The sequence below is a fragment of the Gopherus evgoodei genome, chromosome 18 (genome assembly GCF_007399415.2).
Source record: "Gopherus evgoodei ecotype Sinaloan lineage chromosome 18, rGopEvg1_v1.p, whole genome shotgun sequence".
NCBI lineage: Eukaryota > Metazoa > Chordata > Testudines > Testudinidae > Gopherus > Gopherus evgoodei.
Genome location: NC_044339.1, coordinates 12175455 through 12191361, shown reverse-complemented (window position 1 = coordinate 12191361; position 15907 = coordinate 12175455). Strand labels below are relative to the sequence as shown.

The following is a 15907-nucleotide window of genomic DNA, read 5'->3' as shown; positions in this document are numbered from 1 at the left end:
TCTGATATTCATGAACCATTATTAGTTTAGAAACAATTCTAAATATTATCTTTCTTCAGTACTTGTCTTTCTTAGTTTTTATAATTAGGGGCAGTTACATGAAAACAGGATCTATTTTTCTTAAAATTCTGTCTGATCTTTGCCCATCTTAAGTTACCACTCTCTCTTTGACAGCAAAACTGTCTGCTATAGAAATCAAATATTTCAGGTAAGGAGCAAGGCGATAAACAATGTTCAGGAAAACTTGCAAGCTGTCAAGATTTCCCATGAGGCCACAGTAACTCACTAAAATTAAAGATGTTAAGCTTTTAGAAAATTGCTTTCACTCACACAGCAACAACTCTGAACACAGAGGAAACTGCTTCTATACCAACAAACAATTTGAAGAGTCACCAAAAAATTAAGTACCACCTCCTAGGAACATCAACTATTATCTGGTGCTAAAAGCTCTCGGACACACACACACTTCCTTAACTATACAGTTGGAAATCTTTATTCCTTCTTACTTTATAATTTACCTACTACAATGCTAACAAATCCCTGCATTTAATCATTCCATTTCGTAAACAGCTTTCATTTATTTAATGAAGGAATTAATTTTTATCAGAAAAATAATTTCAATATACATAGAATTTCTAATAAAGGGTAGATTTCTTCTCTTACCAGATTTCTGTCTCTATCAAAAGCTTGTTAGAATGGGGACTGAGTGCGTCTGTGACTCATGAACACATCAGATTTCCACAGTCACGCTTTCTCTGTGGGGTGCTGTATAATAATAGTATGTCGCTCTACTCTCAGCCAGCTGTTCCATTTGCCAATGATATTTCACATACTTCCTCCACATTTAGAGCTTTAAAAAAAAAAAAAAGGTGGGGGGAGAAGGGAAGGGATAGTTTGTATCTAAAACAGCTAGTCAAAAGGGAAAAAATATAACAATCTTCATCAAACGTCGGAATCTAAATTGTGCAGAATTAAAGTGAAATTAATTCTTTGTATGAGCTAGAAGTAATAAAAGTGTATCAGTGGAAACACAATCTCTCCAGATGTACTGCGATAAGGAACCTTAGGATTCTGGCATCCAGGTAAAGGACAGACTGAACCTGATAAGAAATTGGACAAGCTTATTTTCTTCTGTAGAAAGGAAAAGAAATCCTAGCTGATACAGAGCTGTAAAATGTGCATCTGAGAAATGTTCTTATGGCTGGAGAAAAGGTTCAGATATTTAGGGATCTGGGGCAAAAATCTGTCTGGGGACTGGTCCTACTTTGAGCAGGGGGTTGGACTAGATGACCTCCTGAGGTCCCTTCCAACCCTGATATTCTATGATTCTATAAGCAGCACTAAAAGGAGAAGGAAGATTGCATGAAAGGCTGTAACAGAAACATCTACAGCTCCTGGTATCATTAGGTTAACATCCAAATTTAAACTGACAGGAAGATCTGGCACATATGCCTTCTATAAGCAGTCAAGCAAAACTCACCAGTGAAGAAAGATTTCCTGCTCAAATTGGCATGAAGTATTTACAGATACTGAGCTAGAAAGTAATACTGCCTGTATTGTAACTGTTTGAATGATCCCCATTATTGTACAGAACCTGTGTGCACAGATATTTTACAGTTACAAGAACAAAGAATGGAACACACATCTAAGGCACCAAGTACAGTTCTTCCATTTGGACTAAGAAGCAACCACTATCCATCTACAAAAGCAAATGCTGTAAGCTCTATTTAGTCTATACCAACTGAGTCAGAGGCCTGATTGCCACACAGTAAAAAGCTGTAGTGCACACAGGATAAAACTGTCTTCCAGAACCAGGCTAAGACTCAGGACAGTATGAGGTTTTATTTAGCTCCACCTAAACTCTGTCCTGGGTTTTAACCTAATTCTGGTGTCACAGGCGCCATTTGCACTACAGCTTTTAACCATGTGGTAAGCAGGTCACGAGAAAACAGCACTGCAACTGACGCCTCTGATTAGTTAGAGCATAGACCAGGATTATGATTGGGGCTGTTTGTTCCTACTTACAACCTATTTCATGCTGCCCCAGAAATCTGGGAAAATAATGGTAGCTTGTAGTCCATACATCCTGGGCAACAGCAAGAGGTCACATAGTGGGCCTCTCACTGCCATTTCCTAGTGCTTCCCTGTCTTTTCAATACAGGAGGTTAAATTACTCCAGAAGACTCCCAACAGGGCTTCCATTGTTTGCCAATCAACACGCAGAGATACAATGGCATTCATTCATGTCCAGAGCAAACATGCAGGCAGCGAATGTTGGTATGTGTACTCTCATTTTGGATTTTTTGGGAACAGTTTGTCTGAAATCCTGTCTTTCTACAAACAGTCTTTTCTTTTTTTTTTTTTTAAGTTACAATGTGTTTTTATGCTTAAGCTATTCAGTAGGGATTAACTCCAGACAAGACTGAATTTTACAGGCAAGCTAAGGAATAGCCCTGAAAACTGACCCATTTGTGGGACTCAATGTGTTTCTGAAAAGATCTACTTACTGCCATCACACTGAAAAAGATGACATTTTAATAGAGAAATACACATTCAGAAAAGTGGAAAATAGCTGATCTCTTTCAAAGAAGACAATCATAGTCAGCTTGATTTTGTGTTTTTGAAATACCACTTAGTGTTTAGCCTCAGAGCACACATTGCTATGGGGTACAGACAGTGAGGTCCCAAAGTGCACTTTAAGACTGTTCATTTTATGTTATTTTGTGACTAAGATTGAAGTCCTCCACCCACCCCTATAACAGTTTACAAAAAAATCAAATGAGCAAAAAAACCCAATTACAATATGATAGAAATCCAATGTTGCTGACAACAGGAGAAACTCTAGCCCCACACACCTCTTCATTGTTTTGATTTTTCTACTTCAACACTGGCCAGAGCAAAGACTTTGTCTCCAGATCCTATGGAGGGAAAAACAGAAATAAAAATTGTCTTTATCCCATCACCACCATCCCAGTTTAGAGAAACAGTAAGTTATTAGCAGGGACTGTGTTTTGGAAGGGTTCATTTTTGATACCTTAAATCAGACAAAACAACACAAGAGTACTTTTGGGGCAAGAAGTCAAACCTAAGTTTTGAAAACAAAAACATTTCAGGTAGAACTTGTTAAAAAATGGGGCCATATTCTGGCTTCAGCTATATTATGTGCATGCCTGAAAAGCTGTGACCAGGAAAGTAGCTGCAAGGTTGATGGCATCCACCCAATTCTAACCCTTTCTAAACCTAACGAGATCCAAGCTTCCCAGGACCTTGAAGCTAGAGCCATGAGAAGATGCATGCCAGGGTAAGGCCTCAAGTTCAGCAAGTTCACACACTGGCCTGGCCCTTCACACGCCAACGATTACCCCTGCTTCACTGGAAGCATGCCCGTGGCAAAGAGGAGTAATCAGTATAGAGGCTCACAGAAGCGCTGCTTTCTCCCCAGTTTGAGAAGCAACTGGACTGAAATCTGGCCCAGAAGAATCTAGATTTAATATTGGAATGTGATGATAGGGAAAATTAATTGCATATTGAATGCACATTCAGTCTTGTCACTTTGATGGGGGGTGTTTGGTTATGACAGTGGTGAGAGAAGATGCGTTTCACCCCTGTACTGTTTGTTGCTATGGCAAGAAACTGCGGAGCTCTCAGGGCCAAGAAAAGAAAAGGGTTTTTTTAGGAGTGCTGGAAGAGGACAAGGAATTTGAGCAGAAATCATGTTTATCCCTAAAAATGTTGTCCCTATTTACTAGGTATAACTCCCAAGGCCACCCCATTACGTGGAACACCTAATGTTTTTCTCCACATTAGGTTTCTTCCACTTTGTTCTGATTTTTCCATAGAGCAGTATATCTAAATTTTACCAGCATTATACTAGGACATATATTTTTAAGTGACGTGGATATTTTTTGTCAGATTTTCCCTTTTAGATCCCACGTCATGTAGCCATTTCTTTCCACTAGTACATGGGGATGCTGAGAAGCTTTAATGTTAGGGGTATCAAGAAACTTACCAAGGTCACTAGAGACTCTCTCAAACTGGCTGAGGGCTGCACCTGCATTTGCTGACAGGAAAGTCTCATCATCTGGAGTCAGCTGAACCAAAAAACAACACACACACATATATATATGAATATGAACTGGACTCCTTAATTGCATAATCTTTTTCACTTTGTCAGGATATGTATCTGTGTATACATTTTAGAGCATGAGCTTTCATGGGTGAATACCCACTTCGTCGGATGCATCCACCCATGAAAGCTCATGCTCCAAAACGTCTGTTAGTCTATAAGGTGCCACAGGACTTTTTGCTGCTTTTACAGATCCAAACTAACACAGCTACCCCTCTGATACTTGTGTATATATGAAATATTTCAGCCTGTAGAACCTGTGAATCTGATATGCTTTTAAAGTGATGGCATTATCTGACTGGTGTCAATGCGAAGCAAGCACTGGTGAAAAATTCTGTCAATCAACAGAAAAGGGAGAGCATAAGCAGCATTGCTGCAGCTTCAGCCAATTGTATCAATGAACCTCAATGCCAAACTGCAAAGACAACCTTTAGGAGAGGTCATCCTTCATCTTTGTGCTGAGGCCGTCAACGAGGATGCGAGCGACAATGGTGTTTTTATGATTTGGACACCTAGTCATGAGGAAATTGATACCAGTCCAAACTTATTTCACATAGGCCAATGAACAGACTAACAGCTTTCAGCCACTTACCTGTTATGGCCATATTAAAGCAATGACTTAGAGATGACAGTCTGTTTCACTACAATCCTGAACCATCTGGTCACGTACATATGTATTTTGGTTTTTATCGTGTGGCACTCTAATGCTTTGTGACAAGTGACATTTATGAATATACAATAATGAATTAGCATCACAAAGTTGGAAAAGCCAGGATACGAAGAGGTAAGATCAACTTCTTATTTAGGAACTCATCAAGACTGCATTCTGATTATTAAAGCAAGACAGAAATTGATGTGTCTGATACAAGCCTTCCAAACTGTTGGTGTCAGCAATATGGCAAATTCCCATGAGCGAAGCCTGCTGCATTCCTTTAGGAGCCCTGAGCATTTTGTCACCTCCCACCAACCGTCTTCAAGGACCCAACTCTCCTAGATTCCTTTCCCAGGGTTTGGGTGCCCTGTCTTTGAAGCACTCCCAGGTCCCAGCTACTAATGGAGTGGGAGTTTGCACCTAGAAAACGAGCCTTTATAACTATGCTATTCTGGAAATACCTATTTAAAAAAAAAAAAAAAACTTTCAAAAGACAAATCAGTGTAGCTCTAACATACTGATAAGGCTAGTTTACTGCACTGCACCAATGGCAAAAATTGAACACTTGTGAAATAATTATTTAGATGAAGGAAAGAACTGAATACACATCAGAATAATGGAGAGTGTGAGTTCCCTTCAAACATTATAGACTCCTTTCCAGGCTTTAGTTCTTGAAAATTTAAGATACCCTACAGCCATCAGGTAAAGGATGTCAACATTGTAAAATTACTGGAAAACTGGAGAAAAATTATAAATAAATTACATAACTTAGCTCTGCTGCATAATTACTCATTTAGCAACCTGTTGCAATGCAAATGCTTTGAGGACCATTTAATTGGAATAGATCTCATGATCTTTAGCCCTTATATAGCATTTTATCACTTGAATGTGTTGTACAGACATCAAATTAATCTTAACAACTCTGTGAGGTAGGTTAATCTTAATTTTAAAACTAAGAAATACAGGTGAAAGATCATGCTCAAAATACAGAGTACCAGTTAGGATTAGAACCCAAGAGTCCCTGACCCTTATCCTCCTGTTCAATATACTATGCCACGCAGCCTCTCATAGAAAGTGCTGTACACTTAAAAGATGTTTTGAAATGAATTTCAAAACAACATCCTAAATTAACAACAGATTGGATGGAAACACTTAAATTACAAATAAATGCTTTTTAAACCAAAGTATTTCAAAATCATTCATAGATTCATAGACTCTAGGACTGGAAGGGACCTCGAGAGGTCATCGAGTCCAGTCCCCTGCCCTCATGGCAGGACCAAATACTGTCTAGACCATCCCTGATAATGTCCTCCTTCATCCTTCCTCAATCACCCAAATCCCAGTTCAAGTTTTTGTGTGTTTCCTTTAAGACCTGATGAAATCAGAGGTCCTATCTACACTGTAACTTAAATCAGTATTGTAACCAATTAGCCTCTTAGAGACACCTCAGCATGGTTTGAGCCCACAGAAAACATGGTAATATATGGCTAGCACTTTGAAAATCAGCCACACGTTCAGCACACTTGTACTTCTGGGGGCATTCTGCACCAAAAAATTAAAAATTCTACACACAATATTTCAAAATTCAGCAAATGTTATTTGTCAAAATGGCACTATATAATCACGCCAGTTTCAATTATTTTGGTAATTTATTTCAAAATACCTGTCAGCCAGTTTTCAGAATAGCACCTGTGTTAGTCTGTATCCGCAAAAAGAACAGGAGTACTTGTGGCACCTTAGAGACTAACAAATTTATTTGAGCATAAGCTTTCGTGGGCTACAGCCCACTTCATCAGATGCATGCAGTGGAAAATACAGTAGGAAGACATATATATACACACAGAGAACACGAAACAGTGGGTGTTACCGTACACACTATAATGAGAGTGATCAGTTAAGGTGAGCTATTTTGTCAGCCAGTATGTCTAACAATACAGATACACACAAAAATCCCCCGAGGAGTAAAAAGTTAAAGAAACTCCTATGACAACCCAGGTCCTGTTTCTCTGCCCCCTTTCGTCCCCGAAGCCAAGCCAGAGGGCTAGACACCCACAACCTCTCTCTCCAAGTCCAACTGCAGTGCCCCTCCAAGCCAATACACCCAAACCCCTTCCCCCCCAGAGCACAGCCACAGGCTCCCCCTAGATTAGATACCCCCATCCCCTCGCACCCTGAGCCCAGACGCAGGGGCCCCCCTTGCCCATATACCCACATCCCCTTCCCTCAGAGTTCAGACTCCTGCCCCTCTCCTCCTGCCAGAGCCCAGCCGTGGTCCCCCCTCTCCCCACAGAGACCATGGATCCAGAGGGAGAAACAGTCTGATAGTCCCAGGCTTGCACGGCTGCCCTCTCCTTCCCTTACGGCATGTGGGAAACTGCAGCTACCAGGAACCCTCTAGCTTCCTCTCCCTCCCCTGGCAGTGTCTTCTATGTACAAGCTGTGCTCTGCTGGTTCCAGTGGCCTTTAGTGGCAGCCAGCAGCATTGTAGTCCATGTCTGAGGAGGGAAATTCTATGCACACAATGTTAATTTCTTCAAAATTCTGTATTGCACAGTGGCGCAGAATTCTCCCAGGAGTAACACTTACTGCAGTCTACACAGACACCTTCCCTATCTGTATTTAGTACGTAACTGGTTCCTCCCTCCCAGTTTCTGTACCTGGAACAATATTCTACCTCACGTGTCTACTGGGAATGTCTAAGATAGTAAATGACAGCTGATTACTTTCTCTTATAATCAATTCATATAAACAAGATAGGAGGTGCGGTAGATGTACACATAAAAAAAGCTGACTAAGGACTGTGCAGCTTTTCTCACAAATTTGTGGACACAGCTGCATTACTGGTTCAAATTAATGTGCTAGAGTTGTATTTACAACATAGCTGGGGCCCAATATCAAAAATTTTGTAAAGAGTGCAGCTCCTTGCCTTTCTTTAGTAGTTAGTGACGTTATTAACTCTCACAAGAGAAACACAGATACTTGAACTCGGACTTTGGCAGTTTAAAAAAGACTTCCATTTAAACTATAGTTAACCAACTCTATCCAAGTTATCTGTTAATGATTTAAGATCTTAAGTAACTTTTGCAATTATTTCTTCCAAGACGTTTTAAGCATCAGCATCTTTTGTGAAAATCCAGGAATAAAAATCTTTTGGATGAAGGTACTGATTAAAATTAATACTGTTACTGGGACACAGGTGCATGAAATACAAGTCATGTTTTCCACACAAAATATCCAAACCCCAGGCACTATAAAAAGAAAACAACTAACGGAATATTATTCAAGTAACTTGCAGCAAAACACATACCAAGACACTGAAAAGCTAATGTGAATCTGACATCACAAGAACAGACATCTTCCTCCATGGAAACTGTTTCCTTTTTAAAGCTATCATACCTGGTGACCCTTTCCTTCACAGCCTGGCAATAGGAAAATATAACTGTTCCCCTCATCCCTCTAGTGGTCAGAGACAAGAATTAAGTCAGGATTCCTAGGTTCTATTCCCAGTAATTCCATACATGCAGCAAGTCACTTAATGTCCCTAATACAGTTTACTTACTTGCATAGTGGGGATAACACCTACCTTTCAAGGGTGAAGTAAGACAGTGTATTATGCAGGGAGGGATAGCTCAGTGGTTTCAGCCTTGGCCTGCTAAACCCAGGGTTGTGAGTTCTATCCTTGAGAGGGCCATTTAAGGATCTGGGGCAAAAATCTGTTTGGGGATTGGTCCTGCTTTGAGCAGGGGGCTGGACTAGATGACCTCCTCAGGTCCCTTCCAATCCTGATATTCTAAGCCTTTGATATTTTCTTTCCATGGCTTGGTGGTAAATTAGGGAACGAGTAGTATTGCTACTTGTTTAAGCAGGTACAAATTGATGTTAGTTATATGTCATGAACTCAGGTGACAATCAATGAGTCCACTTGAAATTAAGGTCATGATCAACCATCCATGAAAGGGCTTATACAAATGCTCAGTATTGTTCTCTATACTCTCTACAGCATACTCTTCAGGGAAGCCGAGTGGCACTGAAATTTAGGTTACGTCTAAACTATGAATTAGAGTCTGATTCCCCTGCTCTCATCAAGCTAGCGCAAGTATAAACAGCAACATAGCCATGGTAGCACAGGCAATAGAGGCACAGTTGGGTTTCAGGAGGGTTTGCATTTGGCACAGTTCAATTGTGCTTCCACGGTCACTGCCTGTGCTATGGCAGCTACATTCCTATTTATGCTCTTGCTAGCTCAATGAGCGCTAGTGCAAGTAGGTGTACAAAGCAGGGGATTGACGTCCCCTAGCTCATAGTGTAGATATAGCCATAGGGATGCTTGTGCCACGAGGCTTGATTTTGTATTACACAATATAACTGCATTCTCTCTATACATATGTAAGGCACACAAAAACAAAATAACAGTTTAGCAAGATAGAATTTCAATTCCCTCCTCATAGACTTTAAGGTCAGAAGACACCATCATAATCATAGCTCAATGAATGACAGATATCAATGCTCATACTGTTACCTTCTCTCCAAGCTTCCTGAGGGCAGTTAGGATTTCCCCCTTCTGCTGCGTGTATAGGTCCCGTCCCAGTTTCCCAACCATCAGATCTCGGTCCATCTGAACAAGAAATAATATTTTTTTCAAATGTGGAAAATTTCACATGAAACTACTAGAAAATTAACAACCTGACCACCCCAAGAGCCTACATTTAAATTCCTTTTTAAAAAATCCTGTTAATGAATATGACAATTGTCAAAGTGTGTGGTAAAGGGCTGTGAAAAAGCCCCCCCCACAGCTCTGCCAGTGTCTTTTAATTCTGACTTCAGCATGTTTGGCTATTCCAATCTTGGACCAGTTCTGAACAGAGGTTGCTATTTATATCAAATTCTGTGGTAATATTCTGAGGACAAACATCCATAGGATAACGCCCCCACACTTCGTTTCACTTGTATCCTATCCAGAATCGGAATCCAAATCTCTGGAGATGAAAGGCTAGTGCACCGGCCAGTCCCTCAATCTGAGTTCCAAGATCATGGCTCTTCTTCTGAATTTATATTTGTGATAATGGAAGTATTTCTGGTGCTCAGTTTACTAAGCGTGTATTCACCCACGAAAGCTCATGCTCCAAAACGTCCGTTAGACTATAAGGTGCCACAGGACTCTTTGCTGCTTTTACAGATCCAGACTAACACGGCTACCTCTCTGATACAGTTTACTATTGGTTACCAGATTTTTTGGGGCTGTATTAGGAAAATGAGGAGGGAAGGAGGGAACACAAGTAACATTTTCAGTCCCCATGCCTAACAGTGAGATAGCTCTTTGATGCTGACCAGATTCTCAAAGGCATCAGAAGATTGTCTGTCACCACAAAATTCACACTGACCCTTAATTTGTGGAGATCGGAAGGACAAAAAATGAGGCCAGTTGAAAAAAATCTATTAGAGCTAGATTCTGTCTACAGCAATCTTTACCTCTGCCAACCTTGTCCGTAACTGCCCTGGCTGTTTCTTGGCAAACATTCTAATGACTTCTGGAGTTTTAAAAGCCTGGCTGATGGCTGCTTGTATAGCCTGAAAGAAAAAGAACAAGCTAAAAGAATGAGCACACCTAATAGCAAACAACATGAAATACAGCCACATTACACCAGATTCACAAATGCTGAAGAGCACCCTCTGCCTCAGTTGGTAAGAGACATTCAGGCCATGTCTACAATATCACTTATGTTGGCAAAACTTGTGTTACCCAGAGGTGTGAAAAACACATATCCCCAAGTGACATACGTTTTGCCGGCATAAGTTTCCAAATCATATATTGGGGATGGGAACAAACACAAACACTACACTTTGTGAACACTCCTCCTTGACTTTTGGGTTTTTTGCTTTATTACTTATTCTACCCCCCTTATGGGATTAAGAGGCATAGTAAATGTGTCTCTTCTGTTTCTGTAACACTTTGACCTTATTTGCATAACTAATTTGGCATTTCAATTTAAAATTATTTTCTCCCCTTCATCCTGAAACACCATTTAAATCATTTAAAGCTAGAAAGAAACTGGGACAGGAGGGCTAGACTGGCACTATGGTGGAGCTAGAGGGGCGGGGGGGAGAGAGAGAGAGATTGAGAAAGGAACTAGGGAACAGGGGTCTGTATTGGGACTGTGAGGGAGCCAGGCAGGAACTGGAGTTTGGAACATCGGGGGGCTGAAGAGGAGCTAGGTGATGGGGGGTGGGAGGGAATGACACTGGACTAGGGTTAAGGGGGAGCTGGAGAAGGGCAGATTTTGCAATCAGGAAGGGGTCCCTAATCTATTCTTGCACCAGGGTCCCGTAGAGCCTTGCTATGTCACCCAGCAGATGGGGTAGGAACTTCTCACACCATGTTGCCCTAAACCTAGTTGGTGAGGTCTTCCCCACCATTTTTTATATCAGACTCCACTTAATAAGGTGTCCTCTATATTTAAGCCCTGCCCTGGAGATACACAACTCTATTTCTACATATTTAATTACCCTGATTCTTAAATATAGCTTTAATTTGAAAGACTACAGATTAAATCAACATATACTTGATTAATGTGGAATATTCATGTGTTATATATGAGTTTGTGTGTGTGTAGAACAGACAAATATAAAGGTGTAAATACATGTATACAGTCTGTATATGTATACACACACTCACATACATACACACACACACTAGTATGTATTTTCACCTTCTTTTTCACAAACTATAGGTATGACGTATGCTATATTTAGAAAGATACCACACAAGAGACTTCCAAGTATGAATCATCCTTACCAGCTGCATCCCACTGAGTTCGTCTATCAAAGTCATATTTCCAGACATGATCTTCTTCAGTGAGTCATTGAACTCACTTAACTGTTCTAGAGTTTCTTTTTTGGTTTCTTCATACTCATCTGTATCCAGTTCCTCTCTAAAGGAAATTCAACAAGCCACATCAACTCTCAGGATTAAATCCAGAAACACACAATTTATGATCTATTGACAGATAGCTGAAGTACAGACACTACCTAACAATAGTGTGCTTGTACTAGGACTCTTGTATAGCTCCTAGTCCGTTAGTTGGATTAAGAATGAAAGCTATTGCGATCATCATTAGGACTCAGTGTAGTTAATGAAACAACTGCTCTCAGAAGACAATGAAATAGGAGAATAATGATTGTCCAACATTTCACTCTCTCAAGGGTGGCCTAGGAAGTTCTAGCCTCCTCACAAAGGAGTCTCAATACTTCACTGCTGAAACTAAGAATTCTTCACTTTCCATAAGAACATTTCTTAACCTTAATATTGTGCTAGATGAGGCAATACAGGGTAAAATTAAAAATAAAAATCAAGTAACACCTATGTGTGGAGTAAAGGTTCCCACACCCATAGTTAGCCATAGTAAGAACGGCACTGAGACTTTGAATCTTGGTATCATGAGGGAACGTCTGTGCAGTTCCAATGGGAACTACTTTTCTAAAACACACCTGAAGATCTGTCATTCCAGAGGCTTATTTCAAGAATGAACATGAAATAGCATCCTCAAAGAAGCAGCTTGTTTACAATCATACTTTCTTAATAATAATCATTCCTTTCTCCCACCATTTGTCTATTTAGATTATAAACTGTTTGGAGAAGGGACTCACTATGTATATGTGCAATATCTAACACAATGGGCCATAATCTTAGCTGGGGACTCCAGAGGATGATACTACAATTTATTTATTTTCCTTTCCCAAAAGAGTTGTACTCCTGACCCCAAAGTTTGCCCCATTATCTACACTCATACTTCCTCTTCTCATATTCAGTTACAGTAACCTTCTCTCTGAGCTCAAGAGGGCTGAACACTTCCTCTCAACGCCTATGGCCAGTCAGTGTCATTTCTTGAGTTGCCCAAGGAGAGACTAGAGGAGCAACTTGAAACATACAGTAGAAACTCAGAATTAAGAACACCTTGGGATGGAGGCTGTCCAAACTCTGAAACGTCTAACTCTGAAAAAGGCATTATGGACTTCAACCACTGGGGAGGGGCTGCAGCCATAGAGGGTTTGGGGTGGGGAGCACTGGGTCTCCAGGCTTCAGCCTGACAGTTCCGTTCCCGATTTCAGCCTGGGGTGGGAGGCGCCAGACCTCAGGGCTTTAGCTACAGGGGGAGCACTAGGGTTGAGATCAGTGTTCCCCTTGTAGCTAAAGCCCTGGCGCCCCCCACAGGGCTGAAACCGGGAACAGAGCCACAGGGCTGAAGCCCCGAGCCCCAGCACATCCCCAAAGCAGAAGCCCTGAGCACCGGTGCTCCTGAGAGTCAGAAGCCCTGACCCCCCTCACCCTGAAGCTGCACCCCAGCACCGCCATGCTGAAGCTCTGAGCCCCAGGGCTAAAGCCCCAAGGGAGTAAAGTATTTGTGTGTGTGCATCTCTGCTGCTGCCTCTTTACTTCAGGTTCCAGAGGGTGTCTAGTTGACTGGCATGTCCATAACTCTGGCAGTCATATCTTAGAGATTCTACTGTACTGCCTCTGATGAAAAGTACAATGGCTTGGCAGGTTTCTACCTCCTGCCAAGCTGGAAATTTAGGATCAAGTTCTGACCTTGGATACCTATGTGGAAATGGCCTCAAGATTACCAGAAGGCTTAGAATTTTGTGCAGATTTGTTAAAAATACAGTAGTATGGAGCAGGGTAGGCACACTCCACAGAATTCTGCTGAGACCACATCTAAAATACTGCATGCAATTCTGGGTGCCTCATTACCAGAAAATCACTGACAAATTTGAGTGAGTTCAGAAGAGGAACAAAAATGCTTCTGAGGTTGGGATAATTCACTGATGAGGAAAGAACAAATACTATGTGTAGGTTGACTAAGCAATAGTTAAGGAAGGGTAGACAAGGTCGCCATCTACAGCTATATAAAGGTTGTAAACATGAAGGTGGGAGGCAACTGCTTAGGGTGACAGAGTGGAATATTACATTAAGAGCAATGGGATGAAATGAAGAAAAGGAAAATTTTACCAGAAGGAACCTTATGACAGTGAGCTGTATCAGTTTGTGGAATAATTCGTGAAAGCAAGTGGTAAAGCCCTATTGGTAGGAACTTTTAAAATTAGGTTGGACAAAGACATCAGAAAATTCACTGAAGAGAACATTTCTGCAGTGGCATGGAGGTGGGCTAAAAAAGTGTTTTCCATCTCTGTTTTTATTAATCCCTTAAGAGTTAATATTCAAGGACATCACTGAACCATTTGATTATGTTTTCCAAGCTGCACACAAAAACAAAATAACTACAATGAAAAATAGGGACAAACATCAAGAATAGCATTTTTTTTAAAAGATAGTGCACAATAATTTTGAATTCTGTGAACAGGTGATGATTCCATTCTTCACAAAAGTAGTACAATGTCACACTCCATCTAAGAATTTCAAATCTCCAAAAGAATTGCAACACATTTTCCTGAACTCTGTTTTTTCCTGTAGGGGCCATTCTCAAACATGGAAAGAGTAGAAAAAGTTAATTTGAATTTGTCCTCCACTACTTAATCCAAGCATCCCTACACTGATTTAAAAACAAAGCCTCAAAGAACTGTGACAGGAATACTGAAAGGTGCAACATTTTCTTCTGCCAGCTCTTGATGGAAAAATATTTACATTTAAAAGGGAGACCCTGCCTTTTCATACCTGCACTCCTCCAGGTCTTGCAGCTGCTGCATTAACCTGTCCAACTGCTCTTCCAAGTTCTGTTTTAGTTTACTGGTCTCTATTGCTCCTCTTGAAGCCATTTTAAATCTTTATATGGAAAGTGCACACCTATAATACAGAGCACATTTTACTGATATCCAGATATGTACCAAATGAATTTAAAATGTGTCCTGGCAAGCAGGGACTCTATACTACAATAAAAACCAATGTGCCCTAGAAGTGTTTCTTAAGAGATGATCCATGAACTACCTGTGATCAGCGGTGTCTTGCCTGAGAATACCCAAATAAAAACATTTGGAGACCCTAGCAGTGGCAGATTTGGTAGGCTGGACAGGAATAGGTGCTCTATGGAATAACTTTTCCCTTAAAGTGGTCAATAGAGTGAAGAAGTTGAACAGCCACAGCACATCAAAATGGAAACATGACTGAAACCAAGAAGCAATTACTAAAATCCTTAGTCCTACATTATGGAATGGAATGCATTCTTGGCATATTCTTTTCAGAATTAGATAAACCAGAGGGAGCCTAGGCTTGAATGCCTGAGGCTTTCACACAACATTATTACAACTATCAACCTTAAAAACTTGTGGTATTCCCAATCAAACATCCACTTCTCTAATAACAAGTTATCTGGGTTATAAAAAACACTGATGTTCTTGGATAACTTGTTGATTGAAATATAATTTAGGCCCCAAAACAGAAATTTTAACACTCTGAACTGAAGTCAATAGCCTTTTGTGATATACTTTACAAAAAAATGAAAAATATCCCAGGCACCAGTTAGAAAGTTATTAAACACTAAAAGCAACATGGGGGTGGGGGAAGAAAGGGAAGTATTTTGGTTGGGGAGAGGGGAGCTTTAGCTGTTAGGGGTCAGAAGAAAACTAACCCCCTTAAAACGAGTGTGAGCACATACATTTTTATTTAGCTCCCACCCCATCCCCTTTTCACTAACTGGTAAAGAAACGGCAAACACCACCAGATAACCACAACTATACCAAACACATTAAAAGCCAATATCACCTCTATGACTGCCCCTATTCTCCTATCTACTTCCCGCCACAAACTCCACTCATACCACTCACCCTTAGTCCCTATGCACCCTTGGGCTGCCCTACCCCCCACATCTCCACAAGCCCCACAAGTTTACCCCAGCCTTTTACTTGGAACCCTCACACAGACCTGCTCCCCACCCCTAGCACCAGCCCCTTCCTCATAGTTAAGTGATAAACTGCATCTTGACTATTGTTTTGACCACCGTTCACAAGCCCCCAGCCTCTTACTCACACGCGTCCCTTCCCCAGGAGACGTGGACGGGCCTCACCTCAGGACGTGCGGAGGGGTCTCCCTCACTCCATACCTGTCCCTCAGCCGCCAGGGCAGCAGGGAGACCCGACCACACCCACTTCCGGAAAGGGGGACAGCTCCAGGCACGGACCTA

General features: G+C 41.1%; 1 protein-coding gene across 3 annotated transcripts; it reads right to left on the bottom strand.

Annotated features, from left to right (window-relative positions):
* Positions 1–477: 477 nt before the first annotated feature.
* On the bottom strand, positions 478–15876 carry LZIC (leucine zipper and CTNNBIP1 domain containing). 3 transcript variants are annotated; one of them, XM_030537953.1, is made up of 8 exons: positions 15791–15876; positions 14446–14574; positions 11572–11707; positions 10248–10346; positions 9298–9393; positions 4010–4091; positions 2856–2918; positions 478–850 (listed from the first exon to the last, which is right to left on the bottom strand). In XM_030537953.1, the coding sequence occupies exons 2-7, from the start codon at positions 14544–14546 to the stop codon at positions 2860–2862; spliced, it is 573 nt and encodes a 190-aa protein (XP_030393813.1). In that variant the 5' UTR covers positions 14547–14574; positions 15791–15876; the 3' UTR covers positions 478–850; positions 2856–2859. The 3 variants fall into 3 exon arrangements, with proteins under 3 accessions (XP_030393813.1, XP_030393811.1, XP_030393812.1); XM_030537951.1 differs by lacking the exon at positions 478–850 and having other exon boundaries at positions 2513–2918; XM_030537952.1 differs by lacking the exon at positions 478–850 and having other exon boundaries at positions 2513–2918; positions 15754–15839.
* Positions 15877–15907: the final 31 nt, after the last annotated feature.